Here is a 19,968-nt window from a genome sequence, read left to right as displayed (position 1 = left end):
TTGTTTGATATATGTATTGTCACCCCAGCTTTTTTCTCACTTCCATTTGCATGGAATATTTTTCTATCCCTTCTTTCAGTCTGCATGTATCTTTAGGTCTAATATGAGTCTCTTCTAAGCAGCCTATAGATGGGTCTTGTTTTTTAAATCCATTCAGTCGCCCTGTGTCTTTTGATTGGAGAAGTTAGATCATTTTCATTTAAGTAATTATTGATAAGTATGTTCTTATTGCCATTTTGTTAATTGTTTTATGGTTGTTTTTGTAGTTCTTCTCTGTTCTTTTCTTTTTCTCTTGCTCTCTTGTGATTTATGTCTTTCTTTAGTGTTATGTGGATTCCTTTCTCTTTATTTTTTTGTATATCTATTATAGATATTTGATTTGTGGCTACCATTAGGTTCATATATAGCATCTTATGTATATAGTGGTCTATATTAAGTTGGTGGCTGCTTAAGTTCAAATACATTCTAAAAGCACTACATTTTTACTGTTCCACATTTTATGTATATGATATATTTGACATTTTTTTTTTTTTTTGGTGAAGTCCCTTAACTAATTTTTGGATACACTTGATTTTACTACTTTTGTCTTTTGACCTTTATGCTGTTTTTTTAAGTGATTGTTCTACTACTTTTACCATATGTTTGCTTTTACTTGTGAAGTACTTTTCTTTCATAATGTTCTAGCTTCTAGTTATGGCCTTTTCTTTTCCACTTAAAGAAGTCCTTTTAACATTTCTTGTAAGGGTAATTTACTGGTGATGACTATTTTAACTTTTGTTTGTGTGGGAAATTCCTGATCTCTCCCTCAATTCTGAATGATAATCTTGCCAGGTAGAGTATTCTTGGTTGTAGGTTTTCTTCCTTCAGCACTTTGAATATATCATACCACTCTCTTCTGGCCTACAAAGTTACTGCTGAAAAATCAGCTAATAGCTTTATGAGGTATCCCTTCTATGTAACTAGTTGCTTTCTCTTGCTTCTTTTAAGATTTTGTTTTTATCTTTAATCTTTGAAATTTTAGTTATTTCTAAGCCCCATCTGGTTTGGGGCTCTCTGTAGCTCCTGGAAATGTTTCTTCCCCAAGTTAGGAAAGTTTTCACCTATTATATCTTTAAATAAGAGTTCTGTCCCCGTTTTCCTCTTTTCCACCTGTGACCCTTATAATGCAAATGTTAGTGCACTTAATGTCATCCCAAAATGTCCCATAACTTACACTCATTTTTGAAAATTCTTACTTTTTACTGTTCAGCTTCATTGCTTTCCATTATCTTGTCTTCCAGATTGCTGATCCATTCTGCATCCTCTAATCTTCTGTTGATTTCCCCTAGTGTATTTTTCATTTCAGTTATTGTATTCTTCACCTCTGATTGATTCTTTCTTACATTTTGTCTTTTTGCTGAATCATCCTCTTCTTTCAAATCCAGTGAGTATTTATGACCATTATTTTGAACTTTTTATCATGTAATTTGCTTTATCCATTTGTTTAGTTCTTTTGCTGTTTCACTGAAGTGTTTTTTTATTTTTATTTTTTGAGCACAGTCCTCTGTCTCCTCATTTTAGTTTATTTTGTGTGAATTAGGCAAAATAGCTACCTCTCCCCGTCTTGAAGGAGTGGCCTTGTATAGGAATGTCCCCTGTATGGACTGCATGTGCCTAGCAGGTTTGGCTGCATTTCTGGAGCTGTAGTGTGTATGGCTCATGGGGTCTTGCTACTCTGCACTAGGGCCACCCTGGCAGGATAGCTGGAACTGATGGGGGCATGACCAGGAGTTCTCACAGTGCTTTCTGTAGTTTTTTGAGGTGCAAAATTATGTTATTTGAGGTTTTTCAGTATTTTTCATGTATGCATTTATAGATATAAACTTCTGTCTTAGAACTGCTTTCACTATATCCCATAAATTTTGGTATATTGTGTTTCCATTTTTGTTTGTCTCAGGATACTTTTTACCCTCTTTATTTTTTTCTTTGATCCATTGATCATTCAGGAGTGTTGTTTAATTTTCATGCATTTGTGAGTTTTACAGTTTTCTTCCTGTTTGATTTTTAGTTTCATACTACTTGGGCTGAGAAAGTTTTTTGGTATGATTTCAATTTTCTTGAACTTGTTGAGGCTTATTTTGTGACCTAACATATGATCTATCTTAGAGAATGTTCAATTTCTGTTTGAGAATAATGTATATTTTGCTGCTGTCAGAAAGAATGTGTTGTACATGTCTATTAGGTAGGTTTGGCCTATAGTGTTCAAATCTGAAATTTCCTTATTGATTCTATGTCTGGATGATTTACCCATTGTTGAGAATGGGATATTAAAGTCCCCAATTATATTGTATTGCTGTTTACTTCTTCTTTTAGTTCTTTTAGTATTTGTTTTATATATTAAGTACTCCAATGTTTGGTGCATAAATATTTATAATTGTTCTATTTTGTTGATAGATGGCCTCCTTTGTCATTATATGATGAACTTCTTTGTCTATTTTTACCATTTTTAGTTTAAATTATATTTTGTCTGATATAACTGTTGATAACCCTGTTTGTGTTTTTTGTTAACACTAACTTCAAATTTCTTTTTCTATCTCTTCAGTATGCCTGTGTTTTTAAAGCTAAAGCAAGTTTCCTACAGGCAACATATCACTGGATCTTTTAAAAAAAATCCATTCAACCATTCTATTTCTTTTGATTGGAGAACTTAATCCATTTACATTTAAAGTAATTATTGTTAGGTAAGGACTTATTATTGCCCGTTTATTAATTGCATTCTGGCTATTTTGTGGATACACTGTTACTTATTTCTTATCCTCCTGTCTTTTGTGATTTGATGACTTTTGATATCAGTATGCTTTGACCTTTTTGTCATGTTCTTTTGTGTGGCTAGTACATGTTTTTCCCTTGTGGTTACCATGAAGCTTACATAAAGTATGTTAAAATTTTAATACCCTATTTTAAACTGATAACAGTTTGATTTTGAAAGCATTCCTAAACTTTACATTTTACTTCTCCCCTTCTAAGTTTAGGTTGTTGATGTTACATTTTACAAATTTTTTAAAAAGATTTATTTATTTATTTGCTTGAGAAAGAGAGAGAGAGAGAGAGAATGAGCAAGGGAGGGGCAGAGGGAGAGGAGAGAGAATCTCAAGCAGACTCTGGCTGAGTGTGGAGCCTGACATGGGGCTCAATCCCACGACCCATGAGATCACGACCTGAGCCAAAACCAAGAGCCAGATGCTTAACCAACTATGCCACTCAGGCCCCCCCCCTTTATGCATTTTTAATGCTGTGTATCCTATAACAGAGTATTTTAGTTATGGTTATATTTAATATGTTTGTTTTTTAATTTTTAAACTAAAGTTGTTAGTGATTACATACCACCATTACCATATTAGAGAATCTGACTTTAAGGATATGTTTATCATTACCAGATAGTTTTATACTGCCTTCATATGTTTTAATGATGCTAATTAGTGTTTTTTTAGTTCCACTCAAAGAACTCTTTACCATTTCTTGTACGTCAGGTTTAGTTGTGATGAATTCCCTGTTTGTGTTTGTTTAGGAAAGTCTTTATCACTCCTTCATTTTTGAAGGACAGCTTGTCCAGTCATATTATTGGTTGACAGTTTTTTTTCCTTTCAATATTTTGATTATATCATTTCATTCTTTCCTGGCCTGCAAAATTTCTGTTAAATTATCTGCTATAGTCTTACAGGGCTTCTTTTGTATGTGACTTACTGCTTTTATACTGCTGCTTTCAAAATTATTTGTCTGTGACTTTTTTTTTTTTTTTTTAGTGTTCAGTGATTCATTATTTGCGTATAACACCCATTGCTCATTACAACATGTGCCCTCCTTAATACCCATCACTGGGCTACCCCATCCCCCAACCCCCCTCCCCTGTGAAACCCTCAGATTGTTTCCCAGAGTCCATAGTCTCTCATTGTTCGCCTCCCCCTCTGATTTCCACCCCTTCAGTTTTCCCTTCCTTCCCCTAATGTCCTCTGTGCTATTCCTTATGTTCCATATATGAGTGAAACCATATGATAATTGTCTTTTCTCTATTTGACTTATTTCATTTAGGATAATCCCCTCCAGTTCCATCCATGTCGATGCCAATGGTGGGTATTCATCCTTTCTGATGGCTGAGTAATATTCCATTGTATATATGAGCCACGTCTTCTTTATCCATTCATCTGTTGAAGGGCATCTTGGCTCCTTCCACAGTTTGGCTATTGTGTGTCCATTTTCCCAGGTTTGGGAAGTTCTCAGCCATTATTGCTTTAAATATATTTTCTGTCCCCTTTTCTTTTTTTTCTCATTCTGGCTTCCTATATGGCAGATATTGTGTGTGTGTGTGTGTGTGTTTTAACTTTTACCATAAGTCTTGTAGACTTCCTTCATTTTTTTCATTCTTTGTTTTTTCACTCATCTGGATAATTTAAAATGCCCTATTTTGTAGATCACTGATTCTTTATTCTGCATGGTCAAGTCTGCTCTTGAAGTTCTCTATTGAATTCTTCAGTTCAGTCATTGTATTTTTCAGGTCTAAGATGTCTTTTTTTTTTTTTTGATGGTTTCTATTTGTTGAACTCTTCATTTTGTTCATGCATTCTTTGTATGTTCTTGTGGTTCACTAAGCTTCTTTAAGGTGATTACTCTAAATTCTCTTATAGTTTATAGATCTTTATATCATTGTGGTCAGTTATTAGAACTTTATTAGTTTCTTTTGGTGCTATCATGTTTTTCCAAATTCTCATGATCCTCGATTCCTTATGTCAATACCTTCCCATTTGAGTAAGTGTTTTTTTTTCCCCCAGACATTAAAGGTTTGCTTTGGCATAGATAGTCATTCACCATTTGGCTTAATTGAGCTCTGGGTGTATCAGCTGGTAACATCCTTGGGCAGGTGGTGTTCACTATCAATGTCTATTTTTGGGTGAGGCTACTGACTGAGCTTTGTGGTTGAGGGTAGGTGCTGCTGGCTGAGAACAATTGTGTAGGAATGCTGGCTTAGTTCCTTGCCCAAACAAAGCTGTAGGATAGGCTCTGCAGTTGTCTGGATTCTCTAATCAGACTTCCTAGTCTTCAGGACTGGATATATACTCAGTATTAGGCAGGGTTATGAATTAGGTTCTTGTCCTGGTGTGGTAGCAGAATAAGCCTCATAGCTTCTACAGCTCATGTTTGTGGACCCAAGTCAGGCAGCACTATGTCCTGGCCAGATGGGGCTACTAGTTTTGCTCTACAGATGTGGAAAGCCAAAGGCTATTTCTCTATTTAAGTGCTATTGTAAGCAGGGCTGTAGGATGGGCTATGTAGCATCCTGTGTGCTCTGGTAGGTTCGTGGTTGGGTGTGATGAAGGCTGTATTCAGCAGTGAGCTGGGATATGAATTAATTTCCACGTGTGGTAGTGTTCCAGTACAGAACACAATTGTTTTCTGTCCTTGTTTGGGAATCAAATTAGGCAGAACTATGCGCCAAATTCCCTGGCCTGACAGGCCACCATCCTAGCTATGCAGATGGGTAAGACCACCAGGTGGGCTCTCTGCTCAAGAGTTGCTCTAATTGGAGTTGCAAGATGGGATACACAGATTTCTGGAGCTCCAATTAAGTTTCCTTCTCAAATGGGCTGGCAACTGTATTCACCTTTGGGGAGCTTGGTAAATTAGTTTCATGGCCAGTTTTGGCTACAGAACAAGCCCTCAACTAGAATGCTCTTTCTCTGTGGATCCAATCAGACAGAATTGCAACCTCAGCTTCCTGGCCAGTAAGGACCATCATCTTGGCTCTGTAGATGCAAAAGCACTTGCCGGTGTCTCTGTTCAAGTGTTGCCAACTGGGCCTGCAGGGTGGGCTACCAAGATTTCTGGGAAATCTAGTTAGGATTTCTTTGTTGGCAGGGTTGGATGGAAGCTGTATTCAGTGATGGGCAGGGCTACAGATTCGCTTCACTCTCTGGGAATATGATGTATTCAACATTAGATATTAAATATATAAATAATATATTTGATATTATTGAACTAATGTTTCTTGCAAATGATAATGGTGTAGTGGGCAAACAGGTGAAAATCCTTATTCTTAGGAACTACATGCTGAAGTGTTTGCTACTTAATCTTAAATGGTCCAGAAAAATGAACATTATATGCCCAGATCTACTTCCATAGACAGTTAGATAAAGATATATATAAAGAAATGTGTCTAACATTAATAGTAGATTAATCTAATTGAAGGATATTGGGGTAGTCTTTGAATTTTAAATTTTCTGTGGGTTGAATCTTTTCATCATAAAAAGTAAGTGGTATTTACCAAAATTATCGATTCCTTAATGTAGTTGTATGTAAATTAAAGCCCAATAAAGTTGATCTAAATTTTTGGAGTATAGTAACAACAAATAGGTATTTCAAAAAAATTATTTACACAGACTTTAGCTCAGTGAAAAAGAAAGAGAAATACACTGTTGCCTCTAATCACTTGGCAGAGTGTGGTGTTGCGTCATTTACATAATCATAATCATCAAATTCCTAGTAAGAGTTATTACGCATTTTGAAAAAAAAAACAATCGAATCCTGATAAGTCCTATAAATTTTTTATTGTCACCTCACCAGAGGTCTTCTTGTGAGGGTGGGTCCAGTGGATAAAAATGGAGAACCTTGTTTTACAACATTTAAACATATCTGAATATACAATTTCAAATGCATAACTTTGAAATCAGCCCCCAAATATTCTCATATAACATAACAAAAGTCAAAAGGAAATACCACAAGGACATGAATAAGAAAACAGAAAAAATATAGATCAGCTTCATTGATTATAGTAATGTGAGTGAGTTAAATATCCCTTTTAAAGTGCAAAGATTCTCAGATTCTGTGACATTTGTGAGACAGCTTAAACAAAATGGCAGTGTTAAGTATAAAACATTTTTTAAAAAAACATCAAAAATATGCCAGGATTGTCAATCAAAAAGATGATCAAGATGGCACTACCAGCGGATAAAATAAAATTCAGGATACAAAGCCTAAAGTAGAAGAATGAGCATATTTATGTTGAAAGACATAATTCAAATTAAAGATGCATTTCTAATAATGAAGACTTAGTTAACAAGTGAGTTATGAAGAAACTATAAAAACAAAACCTCTGGATATATTCAGAAGAAAGTAACAAAACCCAAAACTATAGTGGAGCACATTAAAGCATTTTTCTTAGCCTTTAACATATGGAAAAAAATGTTAACATATAAAGATCAAATTATTTGTTAGCTAGCTGCCAGCTTTACTAAACACTTATTTACCTTTGTATCTTCTGAATGGGTGCCACATATATTCAAATATCTAAAGATGTCTGTAGAAAATAGATGCATCAGTAGTCATTTCTAGGTCACAAAGAAGACAACAATAATTTTGTAAAAGTAAAAACCAATATGCCAAAACTCTATCATAATATACTAAAACAATAAGGAATAAAAAGAGATAAGGATAAATAATAGAATGAAAAGTTTTAAATACTACCATGAATAACTTTTGCAAAGTGGAAACACAAAACTATAATTATAAGCTGTTTAGAAATTAATGAATTCTACAATAATTAAAAAACTTGGAGCATAATTATTAATCACAGCAGGCTAGGTTAATACAAAGATCTTTTTTAAAAGTATTTATTACCTTTGTTTTTAATTGAACTTACTTAGTTGAAAATGTACATAATTTAGTAATAGTTGTTTAAAAATTGGATTGAAAATTAAAAAATCAGCTGTAATGAACCAGTACAAGCCTGCTATATCATACCACTGGATCACTATGTCTCCGTTTTCATTCCTGATTCTGGTAATTAATGTGGTCCTTTTCTTTTTCTTTGCATTTTAAAAAATTATTTAAATTTTGTTAGTTAACATACAGTGCAATATTGGTTTCTAGAGTAGAATTCAGTAATTCATCATTTACATGTAACACCCAGCGCTCGTCACAAGTGCCCTGTTTAATACCCATCATCTATCTAGCACATCCTCCACCCACCCTCTCCATCAACCCTCAGTTTTTTCTCTATCATTTGTTTCTTTTTTTTTTCTCTAGAGAGCATGAGAGGCAGCACGAGCTGGGGGAGGGTCAGAGGGAGAAGGAGAAACAGGATGAGCAGGGAACCTGATGCGGGGTCAATCCCAGAACCCTGGGATCATGACCTGAGCTGAAGGCAGACACTTAACTGACTGAGCTACCCAGGTGCCCCTTGTTCTCTTATCATTAAGAGTCACTTATGTATTGTTTCCCTCTTTCCTTTTTTTCTTTTCCCTCTTCCCATATGTTCATCTGTTTTCTTTCTTAAATTTCACATATGAGTGAGATCATATGGTATTCGTCTTTCTCTGACTGACTTATTTCACTTAGCATAAATACACTCTAGCTCTAAAATACAGATTTGAAGGGGCACCTGCTCCCCAATGTTTACAGCAGCATTATCAGCAATAGCCAAACTATGGAAAGAGCCCAAATGTCCATCAACTGATAAATGGACATCTAAAACATGTGGTATATGTATACCATGCAATATTATTCAGACATCCAAAATTAAAAAACAAAATCTTAATGGCTAAATACTGTTTATTTTTTGTTCATGTGATGTCAGCCATAGATCTGGGTGACTCTCCAGGCAGCTGTCTTCCACGTGTAGACTCAGCATTCCAAATGCTTAGGATTTTTGATATTTCTATATTGATAGGTTTTTGCCCCCAAATTCCAAGCCAGTAGAAGAGCACACTAGATAGACATGAGCCACAGTAGAGAAATACTTTCTCTCAGAAGTGACATTTATCACTGTCCTCATTTCATTGTCCAAAGTGAATAAACTGGCCATGCTTATATTTAAAAAGGAAGGGCACCTGAACTAGAATAGAGCTGAATATTGCTAAATAGGGAGAATGCCTACCACAAAGAATAGTATAAAAACTAAGTTCTAAAACTGTAAAACAAGACGAATATGAGGAGAACAGGCAACAATTAATAAAGCATAAGTTGATAAACAGAAACATTAAAATAAGTAAATTTAAAAGCTGGTTGTTGAAAAGAAAAATAAATGTGTAGAAAGTATAATTAAGCAAAAAGAACAAAAACATGTTATGATGTTAGAAAAGATTAACATGGTATAACTATGACCTTGGAGAAGATTAAAACAAGCAAATTTAATGAATTCTCCAAAGGAGATAAGAATTTAAGTCAAATCATCATGTTGTATACCTTAAACTTACATAATGTTATATATAAATTATATCACAGAATGCTGAAAAAAAAAAAGAATTTTAATGGATCCAGTTGCCTGTGTGAGGTATAGATAGTTTTAAAGGAAACTTTTTAAGTGTTTGGGAAGACATAATACATATACTAATATGATTTTAGGGTGTAGGAAAAAAAATGCAACTTAATTCTAAGTAGTGCTCTAATATTTACTAAGCAACATTAATTTGCTCAATTATGACAAAGTGTGTGCACGTATACAAACACATGAGCAATGAGTCCATATTAAAGCTATAAACTCCTAAACAAAACATTATATTAATTTTGATAGTATATTAATAGAATGTAATGTTTTAATCAAGGAATATGATGTTTTAGTGTTAAGTAATGTATTAATGAAATGTATTGCATCAATAGGTCAAAAGACAAAAGCCATTGTCAATCACTATCAAAATGGCTATTGATAAAAATTCAACTCCCATTTTTTATAAAAAATTTAGTAAATAAGATTTACAAACAGTTTTTTCTCAACATGATATAGAATACTCATCTTAAACTGCACAACACTTAATGATGAAATATTAGAGGTTTTCTAGTGAAAAATCCAGAGCAAAGCTCACATACCTAATGTCATCATTGTTGTTTCAATTGTCTTGGCATTTTAAAGCAATTAGACATAGAAAGAGTTTATTGGAATAAAGAAAAAATTAGAACATGAGTTACATGGTGATGTGAAAGAATATACCAAAGCAGTATTCCAGAGTCATTTTAAGAGTGAACCTCTCATTAAGGATTTCCCCCCTCATTGTGCTTATATGTTTTGGTTTATGATTATATGTTGTTATTTTAGAAATAAGTGTATTTTAAAATACCACATTAAAAAATTTATGATTGAATTTTTATAAACAATAAGTAATGCCACAAGTTGAGTGCATTAAACATTAAAATCGTGTTATTAAATATTTTATTTACTTCTTATATACATAAAGTTGTAAATTGAGTTTATTTTTATAAATCATTATTTATACATCATTATTGATTTCCTGAATTTCACCTGGAAGGTAGCCCTATGACTACTTTAGAATATAGCACATTGTACATGTAAAGGGTATGTAATATATTCTTGATGGCATCCACTAGTTTCTAAAAATAATTTATCTTTTTCAGTTTGATTACATGGGCTCTGATATAAAGGCTGTAACACAGAAGGTTATTCAGATAATTGGCTTTGTTAACACCGTAAGTTTTTAAAAACTATTTTGTATATGTATTTTGTAAAAGTATAGGTAATATGTATTGATGTGTATAGCATTTTGCTGTGCTGTTAAAATTCTCATAATCAAAATACTGAATTAAATATATGCATTTTTATGGACATTTAATATAATGTTCAAATTTATTTAAAATTTATTATTATGTTTTTTAGATGTTTTCCCAGTTAAAACTGACAGTTGTAATATCTTCCATAGAAATCTGGTCAAATAAAAACAAAATTTCTACTACAGGGAATCCTAATAATATATTATCTAGATTTTTAGAATGGAAATACAAACATATCTTCCGACCTCATCAGGTTGCATACTTATTTGCGTGAGTACAGTATTCCATATTTGTGTAGCATTAAAGGAATAACCCAACATGATTTCATATGTTAATTATGAAAAATAAGCATTTAATGAATAAATACTGTGTTCTATAAATTTGATAGACACCACGGGATGGGAAAAACATGTAAGTTAAAAGTCCTTGTCCTCAAGGAGCTAATGTTGGTCGATACTTAAAAACTTTTATCAACTGACATGAAATTACCTGATATAAGTAAAATTACATAAAAGTACTGAAATAACTAAGGAGATTAATTATGAGTGATATAACTTTTTTGATGTCCTTTGGTTTGTAAAGTTATACTACTTGCTTCCTCTACATTCTTGTCCTTCATCTGATTTTTTAATAACATGAATATATTGAAATGTTACATGCTCTAGAATCTAATGCATAGAAAAATCGATTCATCTTTAATGAACAAGTGAATAAAGGGATCACAGAAAATTTAATTTTTAGGGCTATAAATGTACAGGGAACCAGAATAAAAACTATAAACATTAGTGCAATAGCCTTTTGCATAAATTATTAAACCTTATCTTTATTATACTTCCAGATGTTTATTAAATTTAAAACTTACAAAATATTGAAATACTCTTAACATTGGTGGTTTGACAAAAATGTATTTAAATAGTTTAATTCAGAGTAGCAAAAGGCTTAGGACACAGTAATTGTTTAATAATGTTCGTTGCTATGAAAATGATTGTCATTAATTATATCACTCTTATATGCAATTCTGAGGAAAATTATTATTTTTTAGCTTCAAGAAATATCCTAGTTTTTTAGGAGCCACATTTCCTGAAAAAATATGTAATAAAAATTTGGCTGTAGGAGTCGTTCTGGTATGTAATTATTTTCCAGTTCCTCATTATTTTCATGTTTTAAAATTTCCTAAATATTGTGCAGCATGAATAAATATATTACTTAGTCTACTCATCCTTTAATAGTTTTTCATATTACTAATTTGGAGCATAAATATTAAACTGTAGGTAATTGCTTTTAAGAATAGAACATTTAGGGGCTCCTGGATGGCTCAGTCCGTTAAGGGTCCAACTCTTGATTTTAGCTCAGGTCATGATCTCAGGGTTGTGAAATTGAGCCCCGCCTTGGGCTCCATGCTCAGAGGGGAGTCTGCTTGATATTCTCTCTCTCCATCTCCATCTGCCCCTCCCCTCCTCTCTCTCTCAAATAAATAATCTTAAAAAAGAGAAAAATCTGTAAATTGAACTGATTATAATGCCATATTGTTTTTAAAAAACATATTTGACCCAAGTAAAAATTTAATTGTTTTGAACAGTGACATGCTTGCATCGATATTTATTACACAACTAGTATAATTTTAATGTTAATTATTAAACATATCAGCTTTTCTCCCAACATTAATAATTGGTGTAAATTCATGTCCTTTTTTATTATGTGACTGTTATTTTTTCTATTTTAAGGTAATTATTTTATTATTGCATTCAATTCTTTATGTTTTGGATGAGCAGACTGTTGGAGGAAGAAATAGCCATTAAATATTCATAATTACTGTTTTCTGGCAAAAGTGAGAATGAGCTCCTACTACAGTTATATTCCTTTTGCAACAATTTGTATAAAAAGTAGGGAAAGGAACTAACTGAGAGTACTTCAGAAAAAGAAGTCTGCACTTTCATGCTGAGTCAGGAGTACAGTTGGTTGTGTTTTAGTAGCATGTACAATGAAGCAAATTGTTATTGACAGATTAGATATTTAAAATCAGTTCTGTTATGTACTTTTTATCATTCCTATAAACTACATATTGATTAATTAGATAAATCCAAAACCAGTCTGGAGGTTGTTACCATGGTGAGAGAACAATCAGACATTTCATAGGGATTTGTCTTTATTATCAGTCCCTGCTTTTTGGTCTTCCCTCAGCCAAAGCTTGAGGAGTGTCCATCAGAAATTGTCCAGGTCTTCATCACTGTTAATTCTAGAAAACAATGTTCCATTGCCAAGGACTTATTTTTGGATCACGCCGTGTGTGTGTATGTGTGTGTGTGTTTAAAGCAAATAAAGCAGGTGATAAGAATTATTGAATATAAGTGGTTAGTATAAGTGTTTTCCTGATGCCATCCTTAAGACTAATTTTGATTGCAATTTTTATAATAGAAATTTATAAATGTAAAAGATATAAATACGTGAGTTAAGCAAGAATACTGTAAAAATATCAGTATAAAATTAAAATATAAATGTAAAAATAAATTATTTTTGTTTATACCAGCAACAGTTTGAAGATTAGATTTCAGAACGGTAGCTACCAATCATAATATTCTAAAAGTTTTTTTTTTTAAGTGAAGAATTGAAAAAAATTGGAAAGAATTACTTCCTTGAATATGGTGGCTTTATTAAGTGTCTTGAAATCAAGATAGTTAAAGTCCTCCAACTTTGTTCTTTGTCAATACTATGTTGTCTGTATAAACTTTACATTCTCATATAGATTTTAAAATCAACTTTCCTGTTTACACACAGACACACACATACAGACACAGAGGCTTACTTAGATTTTGATAGTGATGGTGTTTAATTTATGAATGAATTAGGGGAAATTTGTTATAACAACATTGGATCTTCCAGTGTCCACTAACATGGTTTATCTCTCCATTTACTGATGTCTTTAAAAAATTCTTTGTAGAGGTTTCACATCTTCTGCTAAATTTATTCATAGCTATTTTTTATGTCTTGATGCTGTGGTAACTGGTATTGATTGTTTAAATTCATCTTCCAGTTTTTCACTGCTAGTGTATACATATGTAGTCTCTTTTTTATATTTTTGTACATAAACCGTGATGAATTTATATATGAGATCTATTATTTTTCCAGCTTTAATGAGATATAATTGACATATAACATTGTTTAAGATGTACAGCATAATGACTTGATTGATATATGTATATGTTGTGAAGTGTTTTTACAGTTAGGTTAGTGAACACATCCATCATCTCACACAGTTGCCATTTGTGTGTGTGTGTGTGTGTGTGTGAGTGATAAGAACCTTTAAGATCACTCTCTTAGCAACTTTCAAATATACAATACAGTATTGTTAACTAGAGTTATTATGCTGTACATTGCATCCTCAGAAACTAGCAGTTTATACTCTTTAACCATTTTCATTCATTCCCACCCCTAGCAACCAACAATCTGTTCTCTGTTTCTCAGATTTGGTTGTGTTAGACTCCACATATAAGTGAGATCATATAGTATTTGTCCTTTTCTGTCTGACTTATTTGACTTAGTGTAATGCCCTCAAGATTCACCCATGTTGTCACAAATGAGAAGATTGCCTTCTTTTTTATGACTGAATAATATATATTATTCAGTCATATATATATATATTTATATATATATTTATATATACAATTTCTTTATCCATTCATCTGTCAGTGGACACTTAGGTTGTTATCATATCTTGGCTATTGTGAGTAGGGCTGCAATGAACATGGGGTACAAATGTCTCCTGAGACAGAGGTTTTATTTTTTCCAGATATATATACACCCAGAAGTGGAATTGATGATTCATATGATAGCTCTATTTTTAATTTATTCAGGAATCTCCATACTGTTTTCCATAGTGGTGGTACCAATTTACATACTTATCAGCAGTGTACAAGGGTTCCATTTTCTCCACCAGCATTTATTATCTCTTGTCTCTTTGATAATAGTCATTCTAATAGGTGTGAGGTAATATCACTTGTGGTTTTGACTTGTAATTCCCTGATGATTAGTGATGCTGAGCGTGTATCTCTCCATATACCTGTTGTCCATTTGGATATCCTCTTTGGAGAAATCTCTATTCAGGTCCTTTGACCATTTCTCTCTTTTTTTAAGGTTTTATTTATTTATTTATTTGAGGGGGGGGTGGGGAGGAAAAGAGGGAGAGGACCAAGCAGACTCCACACTGAGCACAGAGCCCAACATGGAGCTTGATCTCACAACCCTGAGATCATGACCTGAGCTCAAATCAAGAGTTCGACGCCCAACCGACTGAGCCTCCCAGGCACTCCCCTTTGACCATTTCTTAATCAGTTGTGAGTTCCTAATATATTAAGAATTCTTACTTGGGTTTTGGTAGTGAGTTGTATGAGCTTCTAATGTATTTTGGATATTAACCCCTTATTAGTTCTATAGTTTGAAAATATTTTTCCCTAATCTCTAAGTTGCCTTTTCATTTTGATTGATTCTTTTGTTGTACAGAACCTTTTATATTAATGAAGCTTTTGTTGTTTATGGTTTTGGTGTCATATCCATAAAATCATTACCAAGACCACCAAGGAGATTTTTTTCACTATGTTTTCTTCTAAGTTTTATGATTTCACTTCTTACATTTAAGTATTTAGTTCATTTTGAGTTAATTTTTGTAAGTGGTGTGAGATACAGGTCCAGGTTCATTATTTGCTTATTTCCAATACTATGTTAAATAAAAGTAGTAGGAATGGGATCCTTGTGTTGTTTGTGCTCTTAGAAGAAAAGCTGTCAGTCTTTCACCTTTGAATATGATAACTGTGGGCTTGTCAAATATGGCCTTTATTATGTTAAGGTATGTTCCCTCTATACCCACTTTGTTGGAGATTTTAATCATAAATGGATGTTGAATTTTGTGTATTTTCTATTCATTGTCCCTAGTTTCTTGTTTCTTTTTTAAATCTTCCCCACTTTTTTTTTTTTTTGCCTTCTCTGGTTTTAATTGTATATCTCATAGGATTCCATTTCCTCTCCTCTCTTAGCACATCAATTATATTTTTAAAAGAGCTCCTTAAGCAGTTGTCCTAGAGTTCATAGTATACATTTACAACTACTTTGGTTGGAGTCTAGTTTGAATTAACTAGACTAAACTAACTGAACTAAAGTAGAACTAATCTAGTTTATTTTCATAGGGTATTGGAAGACATACAGACATGGTAATAACTGTCATGCAGGAAGAAGTTTAACATACAGTTCCCTAGAAACAGAAGGCATGCCATGCAGGGGCCATATGAGGGGCCATATGAGGGTTGTTCAGGCAGTGTAGGGAACATGGGGGAAATGTGGACAAGAGCCTCTGTTGTTTCTTTAGGGAGGAATGGGTAAGGCAAAGTAAGCAGTCTTAGGATTGGCTAGTTTGAATAATTTCAGCAGGCTTTCTTGCATAGAGGCTGTACCTAGTTTTCTGGTACCTGTCTCTGATGTGATTTTGGCAGGTGGAGAGTGGCTTAGAGTATGTGAGCCTGATAAAGGGGTGGTATGGCATATGGGCTCTAGGTTGACTGGTTTGCATTTGAAAGGCACACTTGTGGGTAAGTTGTTTACTATCTTAATTGGGTAACTCTGAGAGGGGCAGTCTAGCATTGGAAAGGCCCCAGATATCAAAGCATCACAATACAGAAAATCAAAGGCATTGTTAATACAATTAGCCCATTAATACAATTTGATTCATATTACCAAATTTTTACAGAGTAGGGCATAAGTTGTGCTAAAGAGCATAGAAAATATTTTATTATGAGAGTAAAAGGGAGAAACATAGGTAGAAGTATAAGGAATCCTTGTAGGATTTAGTAGCATAACTAAATTAAAGCACCTCATATATTATGAGTCTTTGTATACATGAAGGCAAGACACATCATGGATCATGGATACCATCTCTGAACTGTTCTTTACTTGCCACCTGCTTACAGTGCTGTAGCCTGGGTCATCAGGAACCTATCACTTTTTTTAAGACTTATTTTTTAAAAAGAGTTTTAGGTTCGCCACAAAACTGAGTGGAAGGTACACAGATTACCCAGATACTACCTGCCCCCCCCCCCCCATGCACAGCCTCCCCCATTATCCACATCCCTCACCAGAATGGTATATGTTTTACTAAGAATGAACCTACATTGACCCATCAAAATCACCCAAAGTCCATTGTTTACCTTAGGGCTCAATCTTGGTGTTGTACATGAGTTTGGACAAAAGATGATAGGCATCTATCATCATGGTAGTATTATATGAAGTGTTTTCACTGCCCTAAAAATCCTCTGTGTTCTGCCTATTAATTTTTCCCCTCCCTGCCTGCAACTACAGACCTTTTTACTGTCTCCACAATTTTGTTTTTTCTGGAATCTCATGTAGTTGGAATCATAACAGTATGTAGCTTTGCCCTTTTCACTTAGTAATATGCACTCAAGCTTTCTCCATTTCTTTTCATGACTTCATAGCTCATTTCTTTTTAGTGCTGAATAATATTCCATTGTCTGAAATATGCCACAGTTTATTTATCTGTTCACCTATTGAAGGACATCGTGGTTGCTTGCGAGTTTTGGGAATTATGAATGAAGATTCTGTAAACATTTGTGTAGAAATTGGAAATGATCCAAAGAAGAACAGTAATACCTACTGAGGGTTATTAATTTTCTGTTGCTATGTAACAAATCATAACAAAACTTAGCAGATGAAAACAATACAGTTCTGTGGGTCAAGAATCTAAGTGGGTGAAGTCAAGGTGTCAAGTAACGCTGTCGTTATCTCAGGGTTCAATATGGAGAGATTTTGCTTCCAGACTTAGTCATTTGGCTGTGGCAGACCTCATAAAATCTGTTTCCAAACTCGTGCATGTGGACCTCTCTTCAGGCTTACTTCATGACATCATAGCTGGCTTCACCTAGAGAGATTGAATGAGACATAGAATCCACGAAGTCAGTCTTTTATTTTTTCTTTTATTTTTTTTCTTCTACCACATCCCACAGGAAACCAAGAAGTCAGTCTTTTTATAATCTATCTTAGAAATGATGGCCATCTGTTTTACTACATTTAGTTAATTAGAAGCAAGTCAATAAGTTCATCCTATACACAACGGAGTAGGAATACACAAGAACATGGATGCCAGGAGGCAGATATCATTGGGACCCATGTAGGCTGCCTACTACAAAGAGAATGTAAAATTGACTATTAAAATAAAAGATTAAAGTCATTTTGTTTAAAATAACTCAAAGAAGCAATACAGTATGATGTTTGAGACTCTATTAGATTAGCTAAGGTAGCTGGTATTGTCATTAAGTATTAGTATTTTGAAATTAAACTATTGTGTTCACTCATCCATGTTTAATAAGTCTATGATCCCTATGCTCATATAATTCTACTACAGTTGCATTTACATAGGCATCTTGGATGCATTGATTTTAAAAATGAATTTTATGTACTAATAATATTATTTAGCATAGTATACACTAATTTTTTATTATAGTAAATTTATCATAGTATACTATAGGATTCTTAGCTAATTCTTTTCTTTTTCCTTATATTTAGTATCCAGAGGGTTTATCCTTGGAGTCATACACTGTCAGTATTGTGCAGTTGCTTGGCTTTAATCTGGGATTGAGTTATGATGATCCTGACACTTGCCATTGTTCAGGAGATGTTTGCACAATGTCACCTAAAGCAGTGTAAGATAATTTTCTTTATTGTACATATTCCTTTAAAAAGTTTTGTTTTGTTTTGTTTTGGTTAGGAACTTTTATACTTCTATTAACCAAACAGAAGTAATTAACAATTATAGAACTTTATACCCAACAACTACAGAATACATTCTTTTCAAGTACAATGGAACATGCACCAAAATAGGCCCAACCCTCTCCCAGGTCTCTCCATGCCTGGTGGAACTCTCTTCCTCATTCTTACATTCTGGAGTCTGGCTTCTATTTTTCTCCCCTTGCCACTTTGAAAGCACCCTCTAGGGGAAAAACCATATGAACTGTGTAATTTCAGTGACTTTGCATAAAGCTAAAGGCTTTGATATTTGCATTTAAAACTGGCATTGTACAATATAAGAATGAACAGTATAATTCATATTAATAATTAATAATTTTTTATTGAGAAAGACATTAAATTGTAAATAAATAACACCATGACCCATTGAGAAAGAGACTGCTGAAGAAAGGAAAAAACATTTTAGTGCCATTAGTAATACAATTTCCCTGCTTTATAAATAGGGGGCCCTACATTTCCATTTTGCTTGGGTTCCCCCAAATTATGTGGTCAGTCCTGGTTATCCACAACCAAGACTTGGTATGCTCAGTATGTTCAATCTGGATCATTTTAGTTAGTATGTAGTGTAACTTTATATTGGTTTTAATCTGCATTTCCGTCTAATCTAATGATATTGAATGGTGTTGAACGTATTTTCATGCTTAATAGCTTTGTATATATTCTTTGAAGAAGATCCTATTAAAAAATTTTGTCCATTTTAAAAAATGAAAAAAGATTTTCACAGTTTTACTGAGTTGTAAGAATTGTTTATATATTCTGGCTATGAGTTCTTTACCAGATATATGATTTTCAAATATTTCTTCCTTATAGTGCCTTTTTTAAGAAAAAGTTTTAATTTTGATGAAGTATAATTTATCAATTTTTTATATGTCTTTATTAATTTGGGTTTTCTTTAATTTTTCTCAGCAATGTATTGTTTTTTACAGTTTACATTTCTTGTACTTGTTTTGTTAGATTTATCCTTAAATATATATGTTTTTACTATTATGAATAGCATTGTTTTCTTAATTTCATTTTCAGATTTTTCATTGCTAGTTCATTTGATGTACTGCCAATCCAGTGGAAGTCTTTTCTGGCAGGCAGGTTACTATTACTGGGTCCCCTGTCAGTATTAGTCTGGCCTAATACCTAGTCAATACTGGGGTTTCCTCTTAGAAGGATATGAGGTACAGCTAGAACCGTATAGGTTCACTTACAACCTTTCTGCTGTTTTCCTGTGATCCAACTGTGTAATTTCTGGCCAGGGGTTTCAGGCTTTAAATAATTTGTAAGCATTTAGTTTCTACACAACTTTATCATCTGCCAAGAATTTAAAAATCACATTCTCTGTTCAAGCTGTTGATGCTGGGATCCATATTTAGTTTTATAAGCTTTTTCTTGTTTTAGATTTGTTTTGAGTTTTGGCTCATGAATTTTGTATGTTGATAAGAAGTGTAAGAGTGGAGTGTTAATAAATTTCAGTTTAGTTCTGTAATGTCAGGAATTTAAAAATTAAGGGGCGCCTGGGTGGCTCAGTTGGTTAAGCATCTGACTCTTGATTTTGGCTCAGGTCATGATCTCAGGATTGTGAGATTGACCCTGGTTCTATTCCACATTGGGTGTGGAGCCTGCTTAAGGTTCTCTCTCTCTGGGGGA

The 19,968-nt window shown here is 33.4% G+C and overlaps 1 protein-coding gene across 1 annotated transcript in view; it reads left to right on the top strand.

Annotated features, from left to right (window-relative positions):
* LOC118009945 (disintegrin and metalloproteinase domain-containing protein 5-like) overlaps positions 1–19,968 on the top strand; it is a 173,868-nt gene that overhangs the window by 35,685 nt on the left and 118,215 nt on the right. Inside the window, exon 8 of the mRNA XM_035003989.1 lies at positions 10,378–10,449. Within this exon, the coding sequence (XP_034859880.1) occupies positions 10,378–10,449 (72 nt within the window). The remainder of the gene's footprint in view (positions 1–10,377; positions 10,450–19,968) is intronic.

Source organism: Mirounga leonina, unplaced genomic scaffold, assembly GCF_011800145.1.
Source record: "Mirounga leonina isolate KUSES-001 unplaced genomic scaffold, KU_Mleo_1.0 Mir_128, whole genome shotgun sequence".
Classification (NCBI taxonomy): Eukaryota; Metazoa; Chordata; class Mammalia; order Carnivora; family Phocidae; genus Mirounga; species Mirounga leonina.
The sequence above is the reverse complement of the archived record's forward strand: the minus strand, read 5'-3'. Positions and strand labels throughout refer to the sequence as shown.